The following is an 18,370-nucleotide window of genomic DNA, read 5'->3' on the forward strand; positions in this document are numbered from 1 at the left end:
TTATGAAGTCAGAGCATAAAGCATAAATAAATAAATAAATAAATAAATAAATAAATAAATAAATAAATAAATAAATAAATAAATAAATAAATAAATAAATAAATAAAATAAAGCAAAAATGAACTTGAGACCACTAACTGATATATTCCTTCCATGATCCCCATTACCTGTATGCAGTGAACAATTTCACATTTTACCCTCTGTTACTTGGGTATTGTCCATGAATTTCCTTGCTAATTCACTGTTCTAAATAAAGTGGGCAGGAAGACAGGTATGAGGTGAAAATTAAAGAAAGTTTGTCACACAATGAATTCACTGTAAGAATAGCTCACATGCATCATTGTAATAAGTGAGATTTCTGGCCTTCTAATGAAAAAAAATGAAACAGTTGTTGGGTACTTACGCAAACATTTGGGTAATGATCTGTCCCATAAACCATTGGCTTTACATGTAACAGTGGAAGATCCTAGAAGATAGAACCCCTTCTTACAGTGGTATATGACACTGCTTCCATACTTGAAAGATTCAGGGAAATTCTGCTGTCCATGACGAATAGAATTTTCCATAAAGCCAGGATCTGAACAGTTCACCACTGTAAAATCAATAGAAGTTTTCTCACTATGTAATGAAGATTGAGAAAATGGTGCACTGTGCACCTTTGCTCCAATTTTTCATTTTAATGAAGCCTTCCTTCCTGCTGCCCTCCCTCCCTTTCCATTGCAATCAAAATACTTTCTTTGGTTTGCAATGGAATAGCCCACTAATGCCTTTCAGTTGTGTATGTAAGTGACAACAAGTAAACTTTTTTAAAAAGTTGTTCCAGTACTATAATCTGTGTTTTAATACATTGGAAGCCAATCTTTGCATGGAAGAAGAATATGGGTGCACAAAATGGTTCTTAAGAATTTATTTTGAAACAAAAACTTGGTCCTAGTTTGGATTTGTGGGGGGGGTTTAGTAAAATGAGCTTGTTTCTAGTATCCTGAAGTTTAAAATTATAACGAAAAGAAAACATTTCCTTACACAATGCTAATATGAGTAAGATGAGGAATACAATGGATTTTTATTATGTTTCTCAGATGACTGTGTACTTTGCATAGTAGATTATGAGTCTATCATTTAAAGCTTTTAGTAGGCACCAGGTCTCACTGTGACAGAGTTGCTAATATACACAAAATATAAAGGGAAAGAAATCAAAACCTTAATGTTTAGTAACATGAACAGGACTAGGCAAATCCACCTTCAGAAAATGCTTTCCTACCTGAAGTCTTGGACTGATTTAAGAAAACTACATTTCATGGGTAGAGTGATGCACAAATCCTATTGCAGGTGACTTACCTTGGCAACTAGGTAAAGAGCTGCTCCACTGTCCATTGCTTCTGCACTGTGCTCGGGAGACACCCTGAAGTAAATATCCTGTATTGCAGGTGAAGTTGACTACATCGTTCAAGTTGAACTCACTGCCATTGGTCACACCATGCAAAGGGTTTCCGGGATGGCCACATGTGATTGCTGTTGAAAGTAAGTTCAGAGCATCTTGTAAACCTAAGTCAGGGACTTGTCTTCAGGGTAAGTGTCTATGCTGTCATTTTATAAACCAGAAGCTATGGGTGAATTGAGACGTTAAGTCAACAACATATGAAAACTATGAGCACATTTGATATTTTGGAAATATGTTGTGATCCCTCTCAAGTCATAGCTGCTATAGGGAAATTCCCAAATTAACTGCTACAGCATACACTAAAGGGTATTGACATCCAGAAAATGAACTATGCTTGTTTGCTAAAGATTCCTTCTATCCCTATAGGAAATTCCTTGCTCTTTCAGTTTATTGTCCTTTTTTCTGGTGGGTAAAAGAACTTGTTTTGACACAAAGCTGCCATATCTTTTTTATTTTTGAAAAATGCTTTTAAATGATTATTAATTGTTGGCTTCAACAAAAGTCATGCAAGCTGACTTCTAGGTGTGCAACAACTTTTTTCCTTCAATGCACCTACTCTTTTTCTTGTTCATAATTTTTTATTAAAAGTTTTAAACAAGGAGATTAAAAACTAGTTGTTGTTAGTTGCGAAGTCGTGTCCGACCCATCGTGACCCCATGGACAATGTTCCTCCAGGCCTTCCTGTCCTCTACCATCTTCTGGAGTCCATTTAAGCTCACGCCTACTGCTTCAGTGACTCCATCCAGCCACCTCATTCTCTGTCGTCCCCTTCTTCTCTTGCCCTCAACCTTTCCCAGCATTAGGCTCTTCTCCAGTGAGTCCTTCCTTCACATTAGGTGGCCAAAGTATTTGAGTTTCAGCTTCAGGATCTAGCCTTCTAAAGAGCAGTCAGGGTTGATCTCCTCTAGGACTGACCAGTTTGATCGCCTTGCAGTCTAAGGGACTCACAGGAGTCTTCTCCAGCACCACAGTTCAAAGGCTTCAATTCTTTGGCGCTCAGCCTTTCTTATGGTCCAACTTTCACAGCCATACATTGCAACTGGGAAGACCATAGCCTTGACTATACACACTTTTTTTGGCAGGGTGATGTCTCTGCTTTTTAGTGTGCTGTCTAGATTTGCCATGGCTTTCCTCCCCAGGAGCAAGTGTCTTTTAATTTCTTGGCTGCAGTCCCCATCTGCGGTGATCTTGGAGCCCAGGAAAATAAAATCTGTCTCTACCTCCATTTCTTCCCCATCTATTTGCCAGAAATTGAGAGGGTCGGATGCCATGATCTTGGTTTTCTTAATGTTCAGTTTGAACCCAACTTTTTCACTCTCCTTCTTCACTCGCAACAAGAGGCTCTTTAGTTCCTCTTCACTTTCTGCCATTAGAGTGGTATTATCTTTATATCTTAGGTTGTTGATATTTCTCCCGGCAATCTTAATTCCAACTTTTGATTCCTCTAACCCTGCCTTTCTCATGATGTGCTCTGCATATAAGTTAAACAGGCAGGGTGACAGTATACAGCCCTGCCAGACTCCTTTCCCAATTTTGAACCAGTCAGTGGTTCCGTGTCCAGTTCTCACTGTTGCTTCTTGACCCACATATAGGTTTCTCAAGAGACAAATAAGATGGTCTGGTATTCCCATCTCTTTAAGAACTTGCCATAGTTTGTTGTGATCCACATAATCAAATGCTTTAGCATAGTCAATGAAGCAGAAGTAAATGTTTTTCTGGAACTCCCTCCATGATCCAGCGTATGTTGGCAATTTGCTCTCTAGTTTCTCTGCCTCTTCGAAATCCTGCCTGTACTTCTGGTAGTTCTCAATCCACATAATGCTGGAGTCTAGTTTGTACGATTTTAAACATAACTTTACTAGCATGTGAAATGAGTGCAATGGTGCGATAGTTTGAACATTCTTTGGCACTGCCTTTCTTTGGAATTGGAATGTAAACTGATCTTTTCCAATCCTGTGGCCACTGTTGAGTTTTCCAAATTTGCTGGCAAATTGAGTGTAACACTTTTACTGCATCGTCTTTTAAGATTTCGAATAGCTCAGCTGGAATACTGTCACCTCCACTAGCTTTGTTGTTGCTCAGCTTTCCTAAGGCCCATTTCACTTCAGATTCTAGGATGTCTGGTTTGAGGTCAGTGACCATCGTGGTTATCTGGGATGTTAAGCTCGTTCTTGTCTAGTTATTCTGTGTAATTTTGCCACCTCTTCTTAATCTCTTCTGCTTCTGTTAGTTCTCTGCCATTTTGGTCCTTTATCATGCCTATTTTTGTATTAAACGTTCCCTTCATCTCTCCAATTTTCTTGAAGAGATCTCTAGTACTCCCTATTCTATTGTTTTCTTCCATTTCTTTGCACTGTTCATTTAAGAAGGCATTCTTATATCTTCTAGCTATTGTCTGGAATTCTGCATTCAATTGGGTGTATCTTTCTTTTTCTCCCTTGCCTTTCGCTTCTCTCCTGTCCTCAGCTATTTGCAAAGCTTTCTCAGACAACCATTTTGCTTTCTTGCATTTCTTTTTCTTTGGGATGGTTTTAGTTGCTACTTCTTGTACAATGTTGCGAATCTCTGTCCATAGTTCTTCAGGCACTCTGTCTATCAGATCTAATTCCTTAAATCTATTTCTCACCTCTACTGTATATTTGTCAGGGATATGATTTAGTTCATTCCTGAGTGGCCTAGTGCTTCTCCCTACTTTCTTCAGTTTAAGCCTAAACTTTGCAACGAGAAGCTCATGGTGTGAGCCACAGTCAGCTCCTGGTCTTGTTTTTACTGACTGTATAGAGCTTCTCCATCTTTGGCTGCAGAGCACATAGTCAATCTGATTTCTGTGTTGACCGTCTGGTGATGTTCATGTGTAGAGCCATCTCTTGGGTTGTTGGAAAAGAGTGTTTGCTATGACCATCATATTCTCTTGACAAAATTCTGTCAGCCTGTGCCCTGCTTCATTTTGTACTCCAAGGCCAAACTTGCCTGTTATTCCAGTTATCTTTTGGCTTTCTACTTTAGCATTCCAATCCCCCATGATGATAAGGACATCATGTTTTGGTGTTAGTTTTATAAGGTGCTGTAGGGCTTCATAGAACCGGTCAATTTCATCCTCTTCAGCACTGGTGGTTAGGGCATAGACTTGGACTACCTTGATATTTAATGGTTTGCTTTGGATTCGAACTGAGATCATTCTGTCATTTTGGGGATTTTATCCCAGTATTGCTTTTCCTACTCTTTTATTGATTATGAAGGCTACTCCATTTCTTCAGGTAGTACATCTGAATTAAATTCACCCATTCCTGTCCATTTTAGTTCGCTGATTCCTAAGATGTCGATGTTCAATATTGTCATCTCTTGTTTGACCACGTCCAGCTTTCCTTGATTCATGGAGCTTACATTCCAGGTTCCTATGGAGAAAAAATCTTTACAGCATCAGACTTTCCTTTCACCACCAGATACATCCATAGCTGAGCGTCCTTTCGGCTTTGGCCCAGTCGCTTCATTCTTTCTGGTGCTATTAGTACTAGCCCTCTGCTCTTCCCCAGTAGCATATTGGATGCTTTCCGACCTGAGGGGCTCATCTTCCAGCATCATATCTTTTTTTTCTTTTTGTACTGTCCATGGGGTTTTCATGGGAAAGATACTGGAGTGGTTTGCCATTTCCTTCTCCAGTGGATCACGTTTTGTCAGAACTCTCTGCTATGACCTGTCCATCTTGAGTGGCCCTGTGCGGCAAAGCTCATAGCTTCATTGAATTATGCTAGCCCCTTTGCCACGACAAGGCAGTAATCCATGAAGGGGTAAAAACTTGTACAAACTAAAAAAAAAGGGGAAAAAAGAATTTTTTTAAAAAAGCTGAAGACAAATAAAAAAGAAGAAAAGATATAAAGTGGTGGTTCTGATATTCTTCACAACAGTTTATAAGTAGAAGTATATTTTAGCCTCTTTCTCTAAGGTTACATCATATTACATCTTTCTATAATCTATGCTTTCTAATCATCAAAACCATAAATCACAAGGTTTTCAAAACAATAAATCTCAAGTTTTTTCATTTTTACACAAAAAGTCCATAAGAGGCTTCCAGTCTCCGTTTCAAGATCTTAATACCTGGAAGATATTCCAGAGGATTTCCCAACCCCCAAGGTCAGATGGAAGGTGGAAGGAGGGACAATCTAATCTGCTCATGGTGTCTCATTTCTTGCTAGACTGATACAATTTGATATAATCCTTGGTTAGTAATTTTTATATGTAACAAATAGAAGTACTGTTTATTGCCTTTTAGTAATTGATCAAATTGGTAAAATGGAAACATAAATATTGTCTTGGAAGATCACACGGTATTGCTAGGCCAGCATTATAATTTGTTAGTCCAGGAGTATAATAAGCATCAAGTGTTCTGCTTCCCCCTTTTTTCCCTTCATTTATTTTTTATATTGTTAATCTGACAGTTAGAGGCATATCATGTTGCATATGTTTATTCCAATCTTAGCTATTATTCAATACTGATAGGTATTGAAAAATCAATTGTTCTGAATAATCTGCATTGGGCTAATAACACTGTAAGGATTTTGCTACCTGACATTTTCTTCACCAGTAATCCTATAATTTGAAAAAATTGCCAGAATAGATTATATGTGAAATGGTGTTACAATATAAAATTAAGCTTGTCAGTAAAAATTGCAATAATGAAGACAATTGTGTTTAGATTATTGTCCTTTTTGGCAAATGCATATTCCACTCAGTCAACTCCTGTTTATACCCCTCATTACTCTTGACAGATGGTGTTTTTGTGATGCCTTTTAGAAACAAAAGGTCTTAAACCTTGCGTCTAGTCTTACCACATCATCATTACTATTGTCACACATTGCCAACTTCTTGACAGATCAACGCTCTGCAACTGTTGTATTGGAAAGTCAGAAAAAAAAAGTCAGCCATGTTTTTTTTATTCTGCAGTTCTTTCAATGCCCTTATGCAAGGAACTCTTTTATAATAGCTGTATGTTATGTGTGCTGTCAAGATTCATGACTGAGTCAATCTTGATCAAAAGAATAACAATTGTGGCCCAGGATAATTACAATTTTTATATAAAACCATATTTATGTTTATATTTAATGTTAATATAATTATTATAAATATAGTATTCCTGATTTACATACCCACATATTAACATGCCAAAACTATGCAGCTGCATTAAATACTTTGAATAAACTAATAAATTTCAAATCAGATAATTATTCATTTTCATAATTAGTAAATATCAAATTCTTAAAGTATGCTACTTCAACAGCTACATATTAAATATGAATTATATTCTATCAAATATATCCATCATTCAGATTTATCACCCTGTAATATAATTCTTTTAGACACTGTGAATAACAAAACGGAACATTTCAGCAAAGAAGTAACAATTTATAAATACAATAACATAACTGTTTATTTGTAATATTCACCTAAACTCATCACGTGACTTGCACAATGTATCGCGACTTTTTCCCCATTGCCGGCAATGGGGTGGGCGCGGTTTCAGTATGATGAATCTGGCCCATGGACTGGCAGTTTGACAGTCCTGACCTAAAAGTTAAATATGTTCTCTCCTGCTCTGCCTTGAGTCGTTACAGGTAGTCCTCCACTTACAACCGTAATTGAGCCAGGAATTATGGTCATAAATGGGGCTGGTCATTAAGTACATTGTCATTATATTGATCATTCCTAATTTTATGATTTTTTTGTGTGATGATTGTTAAGTGAACATGATGGTCATAAAGTGAATACATCAATTGTAAGCAAATCCATTAGAAACTGGAAGTAAATGCCTGCTTCCAGAAAAAACCCATAAATCACTGTCAGGTGACTGGAGGTTGTAACTAGCCCTGAGGAGGTCCATTTTAACTTCAAACAGTTGCTAAATTAACTTCAAACAGACTTGTCATAAATCAAAGATTATCTGTATGTCCTATCATTCTTGCATAGTCTAAGGAGGGAGTGATGAGTATGCACATGCAACTTAAGATTTGAACTGGATTTTTTATCTGAAACTAATATAATAAAGTATTGGGCTATTTGACTATGTCAAATACATTAGCAGCTCACTCATGTATTATGGAATTGTTTGGAGAAAAGCATGGAAAATCCAGTCATAGTCTGGATTTCATGGCATAGTCTTATATGAGAGATGAAAGTACTCCTACATTAGGTCTATGCAACAGAAGCAGTGGCTACCAATGAATATTATTGCACCCGTGTAGTATAATCTTATCAGTGCTTCCTCTTGCACATGTGACTCTTATTCCTGTGCAAAGGGTTATACAGTATTTTATCTTCATTACCTAGCTATGTGCTTAGGACATATAGGATGAAAAGTATCACTTACGGACACAAACCGGAGTTTGCCCAGACCACTTGTGATCTTGTAAGCATATCCGAACAGATGTGCCAACAAGTCGAAAACCGGGATTGCATTGGTACACCACAGTATCACGGTAACTGAAACCATCGCCACTAATGTGACCGTTTACAATTGGATCTGGAGAACCACAGTGTCCAGCTAGAAGAAGAAGGAAATAAAAAGAAACAGTAAATTTGCATACATGCTGAGACACAGATGTAAAAACCATATGGACATTGATAACATTATTAAACAAAAAGGCAGTCTTGCCCTCTTCACTGTGCAATAAATCTACCAAATTGAAAATGTTGCTAATGAGTTATTTAATTCTTCATTTACAATATTTTTTTTCTCTTGCCAATAGACATTTGTCATAAGAAGAAGATTTGGTAACTTTAAATAGATACTTAAGACTAATATTGTTTAGCAACAAGGAAATTTGTAAATTCCACTTCGAAGACATATTTGTACCTTGCCCTTCCTTAAGAAGCTCAAGGAGGTATAAATAGCACTGTTTCCTTTAATTTTCTATCACAGAATGGTTTACCTGAGAAAGATTGATTGGCCCAAAGATATTAGGTGAGCTTCCAAGGCTGGGAATGGATTTTAATCTGGATATTACCTATTGTTCCACAACCCATTAGCGACTAGTCTATGTTCTTTGGGAAGGAACAGATTTGGAAAAAGGAGAGGATGCATTATAAAGTAAACCTGTATAGAAGCTAATAATCATATGCCTCCCAACTCATAGCTTTATGGAAACAAGACACAAGATATTTACATTCTTTTAAATCTAGTATTTCTATAGTAAATTATTTTTTTTAATTATTCCTGAGGACATGTAATATTGAAATGTAATAGTTATCATTAAGTTAGAAGTCTTCATTCAGGATTAAGACTAACTCAAAATATATTTTGATCTGTAAAAGAAAACTTAGGAAGCATATCCATTGGCAAATTTATTCATTTCAGTTACAGATTATAGCAATTGCTAGATCCACTGCGATAATCAAGTTCGCAGATGATACAGCTGTGGTGGGTCTTATTACAGGTGGGGATGAGACAGCATATAGGGCGGAGGTACAAAAACTATCCATATGGTGAAGTAACAACAACTTGCACCTAAACATCGGCAAGACGAAAGAGATGGTGTTAGACTTCCGGAGAAAAAAGGAGGAATCTGGCCCACTTTACATCGGAGAGAACTGTGTAGAGAGAGTTTCCTCCTTTAAATTTCTGGGAGTCTACCTCTGTGAAGATCTGACCTGGAAAGTTAACACAACTCAGGTGGCCAGAAAGGCCCAACAGAGGCTTCACTTTCTTAGGGTATTGCAGAAAAACAGGGTAGAACAACAGCTAATGACCCTCTTTTACCGGTCTACTATAGAGAGTGTCCTCTCGTATGGTATTGTGGTTTGGTATGCTGGTCTGACAGCCGCGGATAGGAAAGTATTACAGAAGGTAGTGAGCACAGCACAAGACATTGTGGGCTGTTCCCTGACACCACTGGATGACATCGCCAGGGCTCGTTGCCTTGGAAGAGTGAGGAAGATTCTCAGGGATGACTCACACCCTGGACGGTATCTCTTTACTCTCCTACCATCCGGTAGGAGATATAGGAATATAGCCAGCCGTACCAACAGGCTGAAAAATAGCTTTTATCTGTGGGCTGTTAGGCTTTTAAATGGGACATAATCTTATGCAGAATTGACTTGGGAGGCCGGTGTGTGGTGTAGTTGGTTCACATAGTGTGGTGGGATGGAGGGTTTGTTGTCACTGTGTGTTGGGGGGAGAGAGCACGGGGGGAGGCTCAGCTAATCTCAATGTACACATGTTGTACTTTGACAATAAAGGTTTATTAATTATTTAATAATTTCCTCTCTGTTTGAATTTGATGGAATTAAACATCTAAATAGTCTAGGGATTCAATCAAAGCCAATACAGCAAAGGATATGTAAATTTTAATCAAGCCAAATTACGCCGTAAGTATTTAAAAGAATCTACATATAAACAATGCTTTCAGGGGACATAAAAAAAACTATTAACTTTTTCAAGCTGAGGTCAGCAGTTATATATGACACTTACCAAAATCATATACTAGTTCTCCTTTCAAGATATCTGCAAAAAATGCACTGGCTTTCACAGATCATAAACATCACACATGATTTTACCATAATATAAAAATGAATCTCCTAATTGAAATTTATTATTCTTTTGAGTGAAGACTGGTGGGCTTCAAAGGAAATATAGAAAGTTAGCACGATAGGGAACTGAATAGTGCAGCCAATTTTAGAATGCAGGAAAAAGAGAGCAGAAATTTAAAAGTAAAATGAGATGATTTATAAAATTTTCCTTATCTGGATTATTTCCTAGTATTTGGAGTTCTGGATTAATTGAAATTGTACCAGGCAACAGGGAACCCTTATTCCATCTCTTTTTCCCTCACTACTAATCTATATCAATATAACATTGGGGATAAAAAAAAAGAAGGAAAGTATTTTTTGAACTATTAACTGCAATTAGTATGTTGGCAGAAGATAATATATAAAACAACTCACTGTTTTTTCCCCATTTTTCACATGATACATACAAATGGATTCTATTGGTTCAGTTTCAAGAGAAGGAGATTTATTCTGTGATTCACATACTTGAATTAAATTGTGACAACTATCATTAATTTTTCATAGTACATTAGTATTTTTTAAAAGGGCAGATTTTAAAAAATAGTTATAATATGCCTATCACAATGACATATCACCACTTTATGAAGTTCAAATTAAAAATGATTTAAACTGACATTCTAACATTAAATAATTTTGTTGGTGAATCTGAATGACTATTTTAATGTATTGTTTTTTTTTTTGCTTGTACTGATTCACATGTCTGTTTAAATGCTGCTTAACGGTTACTCAGTGGTGTGTCTGTGTAACAGCTATGGACTAAGCCAGACTTGTTGTCTCCAGTAATATCATTGGTAGATTTGGGGCAGGAACGGGTTCCTTTAAACCTATTGGCCACCGCCTAGTGGCCAACCGTATAAGTAGCTGCGCAGCAGCCACTGTTTCAGTTCTGTTCTGCTTGACTCCAATAAAGCATGTTTCTGTTTGGAACATTCCATCTCGCTTATTGCCTGCAAAGAACCGGCTACACAACAACTGTATTATAATGTACAGATTTTAGAAGATGCCAGCTTCAGTGATTAAAATAATCAGAGACACTTTTCTCTATGCTTTGTTTGTTTTGTGTAGTACCCTTTGATAGAAACTACTAATTTATCTATAATAAATCCAGATAAAGTAAGAAATAACACCTTTTTAAAAAAAATATTCATAAGTGATTCCGTAAAGCTATTTTGCTTTGCAGGTTAATGCAACTGATTAATTAGGGAAATTAATTCACTTTCAAATTCTATTTCCAATAATAATTGGCTTGGAAAATAATTTTCTGCTCAATTGAAGTTATTTAAAAATATCCAATGTTAGCAAAGCTGAAGTTTTATTGCATTTTAGGCCTTCCTTCAAACCTTCAAGGAAAGGGGAGAATTATACAGCAGATAGATGCATGGCAGCAGATGAACACAAACCTCCTCCATTTATTAACAGCAGAATTTCAGTCTTTTCCACAACCTCCAATTTAGCAGACTATATTTAGAACAAGTAGGATTATAGCCTCATAATTGGATCTGCTAAATTTCTTTTAGGAATGAACCCAAATTGAACTAGAGAGTTATAACACTGGATTTTATCTCTTAACTAATAATGCAATCACTATTTTAATCCTAACTTAATCATGCAAGAGGCCTATATTTCATCTGTTGAAACTCTCCATCATCTTACAAATCAATAGGTTAATACACACACACACACACACACACACACACACACACACATACTGTATATACATATTCATATTCATATACATACACACACACTCTCTTTTCAATATTTGGGGTAACAGGAGAAAATAGAAACATTTTCTTTCTTTCACAAAGTTTTAATGAATTCATCTCCAGTCTTACTTCACAGAAATATGAGCAGTAGTGTTAGTAACAGAAAACAGAAAATTGGCTGTAGATGCTTTGGGATTATAAAATAGAAACTGATAACCCCAAGTAGCTGAAAATGGTAGGTTTAAGAAACTTGCCCAATTTCACTTGACCAATTTCCGTTTAGTCTCCAGACTTCACTTTTTGGGAAAGATTGAGAAGCTGGTTGGACAATACATCCAGAGAATATTGGAAGAACTGTGATATGTGGATCTCTTTTCATCTGGTTTCAGACCAGGAAACACTATGGAGACAGCATTGGTCACCCTTATCAATGAGTTCTGGAGGAGAGAGGATGGGAGTGGTGTATCCATCCTACTGCTCTTGGATCTCTTAGTAGTTTTCAGCACTATTGAGCATAATATCCTTATTGTAGGACTCAGGATTCAATGTCCCCATTTTTTTGTTTAACACTATGAATCTGCAGAATGAGATTAACTGTTGCTTTAGGTTTAGTTGTCTTCAGTATATGCTCCACTGAATTAAGGTGGAACCAGCCTGAGATTGCCTCACACTTTCTCTGCTTCCTAGTCTTTGTGCCTGCTTTTGTTACTATATTTTTTATGCACAGCTTCTGCAAGTCATTTCTATGGATCTCTACAGTGTTTGGAGACTAAACTTGGATGGGAGGAAACAGAGTTGGGCTGCATTCCAGGTCTCTAAATTATCTCTGCATAACCAGAGAGATTGAGAGTGGGCACACTTCAGGTCTCTTGATAAAACACTGTTATTTACTCAGACCAAAGAAGCTTGCCTTCTCTGTTACAGCACTGCTCTCAGGGACAGTATCAACTTGTTCTCCCCTCACCCCACCTTGATGACAGTCAGAAAGTCATAGAGAACTTGATTTTTTTTCCTCAGGCCTTGGGACAGAGTGGTAGTTTAGCCCTGTAAGTTGTTGTATTGTTTAGAATGTATCTTCTAGGGCACTTACAGTATGTTCTGTTTCCTTTTAAATTGTTTTTACTTGTTAATGTAATCTATACAGAGTCATTTGAGTTGGGGAGCCTCTATATTGGTAAATAAATAAATACTTCTGTATATTCTGGGCCCCTTAATATCTATTGTACTTTTTAAATTATGTTTGCAAACTGCCTTGATCATTAAATTCATCAACTTGTGGTGTTGAAGCCATAAAGTCTCATCAATACTATTCATTCATCAATTGTATTGTGGCCAAGTAGTCACTTGCTATTTATGAATTATTTGAAAATTTTTGAGAAATGTCTTTTATTTTTCTTAAGGATCTGATTGCTATAAACTGAACGGCTAAAAACAAAACAAAAAGTCCACATGGTGAGAAGTCCCAACTTTTAATGGAAACATCACTTCCTAAAAAAAAAAGTTCAATATGAGAAAATATCCTTTGGCCAAGATGTTCCATTTTTCAAATATTATAATTCATCCCTTTATAAGTATTTACCAAGACACTGTGTTTCAGTTCCACTCCAAAGTCCATTTGCTAAGCATTCTCTCACGTGAGACCCAACAAGTGTATATCCAGTGTTACAGGTAAAGATTGCTGTGGCTCCATAAATTGTCATGGTCCCAATCTTATTTCCATTTGGTGGAGAGGGAAGACTTCCACATGAAATAACTGAAAAGGGAAAATAATGTAACTACAGCATGGCAGCGACAAGAAGCTCATAAATTAACATTTGGGACTGGATGCATTAAGCAAACAAACAAAAAACAACTCTGGAACACTTTGAAGTTTCCATTTTTTTACTGAGCTAGAAAAAAAGTGAATTAAAGATCACTGTAATGATATTCAGCATAGCAAAATTTGAACTAACCATTTATTTAAAAAGGCATTTATAAAGTCATATATGTATTTATTCAATTTGTATGGTTTTATGTAAGAAAAAATTTAGTGCAGCTTGCACTAAATGTAAAAATAGAGACACTCTGCTTGAGAACTAAACAAGTCCTGATGGGAACATCTAAAATTTGTCTTTTCCTATTATTTCAATGAACTAAAATTGATCATCATTTGTCCTCCTTACAACATTCAGAAGCTAGAAACTGTTAACTTTTTCCACAGAAAGTGTTAGGAGTTGATAAATGTATATACTGTACATGAAGGGTTCTCAATAGGGCTTTGAACTTACATACAGGCATTTCTAGTTCTAAAACCTGTATTCATTAAAGGTTACTGAACAATGTAATCTCTATCATCCACCTATCTATCTATCTATCTATCTATCTATCTATCTATCTATCTATCTATCTATCTATCTACCTACCTACCTACCTACCTACCTATCATCTATCTATAGCAAGATATTTACAAAATATTAGTAACTTCATGAGATATTGGTGATAAGTATCTTTAAATAGAACTGAACAATTTATGAATAGAGATTTCTTACCCTTACACATTGGTCTCTCATTAGTATCACTCCATGTTCCATTAGCTGTACACATTATGAGCCTCTGCCCCTCTAAATAATAACCAGGGCTGCAGCTCAACATGATTTGTGCTCCAAACTCATTCACTGACCCAGAAATCAGTCTCCAGACGACATGTTCTGAAAGCCGACTTTCAATGCTGGGGCAATTCAGAGCTGCGAAAGAAGAAAAGTCCTGCATTAGGATTTTCTTCCTGAAATTATTTCTCAGAACAGAAATCATTATGTAGATGCCAGTAGATTTTTCCTTGTGAAATTGAGCATGTTATAAACATTATTCAGCTGCATATTATAGTACCCATCATGTTTCTTTTTTAAAAAAAAATTACTAAGAGGGAAAACTGTTTAGACATGGAAAATCATAGATATCCACAATTCTTGCAATTTTTTTATACTTTAGAAATAAAAGTGTATTAATTGCTTGTTTTAAAATTTAAAATGAGCTGTGATGAAGCAGTATTGTTCTTTGACGCATATTGTAGTATGTTTAGGATCACGGCCAGTGAGGACTATAGTGAAAAAGTAAATTCCTGCCTCATGAGTAAGGCAGGTGGAATTTTTAACAATGCATTTATCTCATGAAACTTTAAACTGCATGACAGTTCCTTAAAATGCTTTTTAATATAATCTATTCAGGGTTCTTTGTACCAAGTTGAACATCAAACCTTTCCTTTCTGATAGAATGGGGCACATATCATCACTATTTCATTTTTACATGGAAGTAAAGTGGGATTAAGATTAATATGTCTGTAAATATGGGGATATACAAAGCATCATGATGGCACAGAAGCTGATGAACAAAAGAGCATTCAGAAACAGAGAGAACAAAGATAGAAAATAAAGATATAATGATTAAAAATAGAAAATACCTATGAATGTGATAAAGTATCATAAGGAGAAAAAAAGGAAAGAGTGAAATAAAAATGGATTTTGAAGAACCTTTGGTGGAGGATGAACTGACACCTTCTCATTGATTAATTAATGTTTGGATGTTTTTGATAAATTGCTCTTCTATTAGTTTACAGTGGATAGTTTACTATATTTCTATTGAGGTATATGAACTAATGAGGTTTTATTTTAATTTTGACAGTGTACCCATCAAATAAATAACCAAGTGGCCTATCATCTTCTCTTTTGCAAACAAAAAATAAAAAAAACAATCTCTTTTTTCTAACCACTCCAGGAGAAGAAATGGGAAAAAAAAGTCTTCAAGTCAGGTATTTGAGCTTTCCAGATGCCAATAGATACTTCCTTTTGTGGGGGGTTTTCACTGTCAATCATTAACAAAAAAGCCTATTAAGGATGCAGAGCCTTCAAGAATAATCCAGGAGTTTTTTGGCTGATGATATGTCAGTCGAATTATATTTACAGAGTGCCACTTCATCCTATCTCATGCCTTTGACTATACTGAAGTAATTGTAAGTTTTTGGACAAGGAATCATCTTACAGTGGTAATGGGTCTATTTTTAAATTTTATATTTATCCCACTTTTCTGGCTCAGAATGGGAAAAATGGTTCTTCTATATTTTTATCTTCACGCCGACTGTGTAAGGTGTGGTAATCTGGGAAATGTGACTAGCCCAATGTTATTAGTGTGACCTTCTCTGTCACAAACTCTTTGCATGGTAGATAAATTAAAAATAAGGGAAGAATAAAAAGACTAAAGCATAATAATTAATATGAAGCACTGTTCATAGATACGTGTGACACTAGAAAGTTCTGTATGCATTGGCATACTTTAATATTTTGTGATAAATTCTTCTGATTTATCAGAACTACTTAGATTCTTGAATAAAAATATAAACTGTTGTACAGATGCCATATTTAGAGCAAATTACCTAGGTATCTATCAGCCTTCCTCTTTTACATCACAGATATCACTGACACTATTTTTACACATGAGAGCTGATTCAGGAAAGTCAAATTCATGTAAATGAAGAGAAACAAAACCCCTCTCCTCTTTCTATGCTGATTTATTTCTGCTGACATTCTTATGAACTGATGTCTACGTTCATGTATAGTGCACCAAGTGTATAGTGCAGGGGTGTCAAACTCAATTTCATTGAGGGCAGCATCAGCATTGTGGTTGCCCTCAGGGGGCTGGGTGGGTATGGCTTGGGTGGGCATGGCCTACTGGGTGGGCGTGGCTGGAGTGTGTATGGCCTACTGGGTGGGCATGGCCAGCTCTACATAGTTCGCATCAAGGGTGTCTATGGGGGCCTGGGCAGGAGTGGGACAGATCTGAGGGTCTCTGGCAGAAGGAGGGTCTCTGGGCCAGGGCCAAGGCAGTGCGGGCCGTTCCCTCACTGTTTCTAGGATGGCTTTGTGGGCCACATGAAACCACTTTGCGGGCCGGATCCGGCCCCCAGGCCTTGTGTTTGACATGTCTGGTATAGTGCTTTTATCATGATTGAGATTACTTTTCTATATTGATATACATGGTCAGACTTGGAATAATCCTGATTTTTTTTAAAAAAAATCTTAGAAATATATATCATTCTATAATTTCTAATGATTTCACTAGAAATTTGCTTTGCTATCCTCCTAGGACCTAGACAAATGATTGTTAGAAAGCTAAGTCCATTATTATGGGGTAATAACATTTAACAAAAACTTTTTTCTGTTGCGTTCCTTCTTGCTACATGGCTTAGGTAGATCCCAAATTGTGCCCATTAAGTTCACTGAATAAAAGTCATAGTGTATTATAAAAGTGACTTTTCATTAATGGTTCATTATTAGGAACCTGTCTCTTTCTCTCTTTTCACACTGGAAGTGCCTGGAAAAAGAAACCAATACTTTTTTTCTGTTTCTCCAGGCAAGAAACACCATATGCCATTTTACTGCTATGTTTTCTGAAAATTAATATACTTAAGATAGTAAAAACCTATTATAAACAATAGCTAATTTCTCTTTTGGAATAGAATTATATATAAATATAATTACTTTGCCACATATCTGCTTCCAAAAAAACAATTCAATTTCAAGAGATTTACAGAACGATAAGCAATAAAAGCATAATAAAAACTGAGTTGATGTGGTATAGACGTGTAGGAAAGGGGAGACTCAGGTTTCTACATAGATGTTCATTGGGTAATCTTTTCTCTTTTTTTGGTGTAGGAATAGTTAGCAGATGTTATGGTATATTTGCTGATAACCACTCCGCTCCGCATACAGTACACAATTTGATTGACAATTATCTGTTTCTACAGGGAAACAAGGAAGGGGATGCAATTTTATCATCAGCTGAAATTGTCAAGATTTGTCTTGCTAAAAGACAAAATAAGGGGGAAATGTTTTATACAATATGTAGAACAGAAATATCTGATGACATCAGGGAATAAGCTTGTCCTTAAGATTGCATAAAAAAACAATTATTATATCAATCTTCCAACTTCATCCAATCAAATCAACAGCATGTAAACCACCTGCACATACAAAAAAAGAGAGAGATTGTACAAATATAGATGGCTATGATTCCTCTGCTGTATCAGGATTCTAGAAGCACTGCAGGAAAAAAGGTTGGTGGTATCAGCTTTGTCACTGTAATCTATTTGAGCAGAATGCAAAGAGGGAAGCATCAGTGCGTACTTGTTCATCCTACTAGGATGCCAATTCCGACATTTAACGACTGCATATCCAAAGAATATTTCCAAAGCAAATTAATGACTCCCAATGTGTAGGAAATTCAGAAGCTAAAGTTCCAGTTGGACATGAAGAGGATCAATGCAAGCAAGTAAACAGGAAAGGAGAACATCATAAATGCAATCCCAATTTTTTTGAAAAAATGAAATTGATGTTTTCACAAGTTTTTTTTATTTCATTGGGTAAATATTCACTGATTATCACTGAAATAAGATTATCTGAAGAGAGATAATTGTGGCATAAGAAATGCATTATCTAGCTAATTTTCTACTAACTTGTGAATAAATTATTTTTTTATTAAAGGAATACTAAACAAGATATGGGAATTTATTTAGTTCTGTTTATTTATTAAATTTTTATGCCATCTACTTCACTGATTCAGTGACTCTAGGCTGCTTTAGAGGAAGTCCATTAGTGGGGGAAAGTGGCAAGAAGGTGACAAGCAACAGGGAGAA

The 18,370-nt window shown here is 36.2% G+C and overlaps 1 protein-coding gene across 1 annotated transcript in view; it reads right to left on the minus strand.

Moving 5' to 3' along the window:
* Positions 1-18,370, minus strand: part of CSMD1 (CUB and Sushi multiple domains 1) — a gene marked incomplete at its 5' end in the record, with an annotated part of 1,146,395 nt that overhangs the window by 56,669 nt on the left and 1,071,356 nt on the right. The window contains 5 exons of the mRNA XM_083350006.1: positions 404-592; positions 1,339-1,512; positions 7,803-7,976; positions 13,286-13,459; positions 14,235-14,429. Coding sequence (XP_083206132.1) covers positions 404-592; positions 1,339-1,512; positions 7,803-7,976; positions 13,286-13,459; positions 14,235-14,429 — 906 coding nt within the window. The remainder of the gene's footprint in view (positions 1-403; positions 593-1,338; positions 1,513-7,802; positions 7,977-13,285; positions 13,460-14,234; positions 14,430-18,370) is intronic.

The sequence above is a fragment of the Vipera ursinii genome (genome assembly GCF_947247035.1).
Source record: "Vipera ursinii genome assembly, chromosome: 1".
Classification (NCBI taxonomy): Eukaryota; Metazoa; Chordata; class Lepidosauria; order Squamata; family Viperidae; genus Vipera; species Vipera ursinii.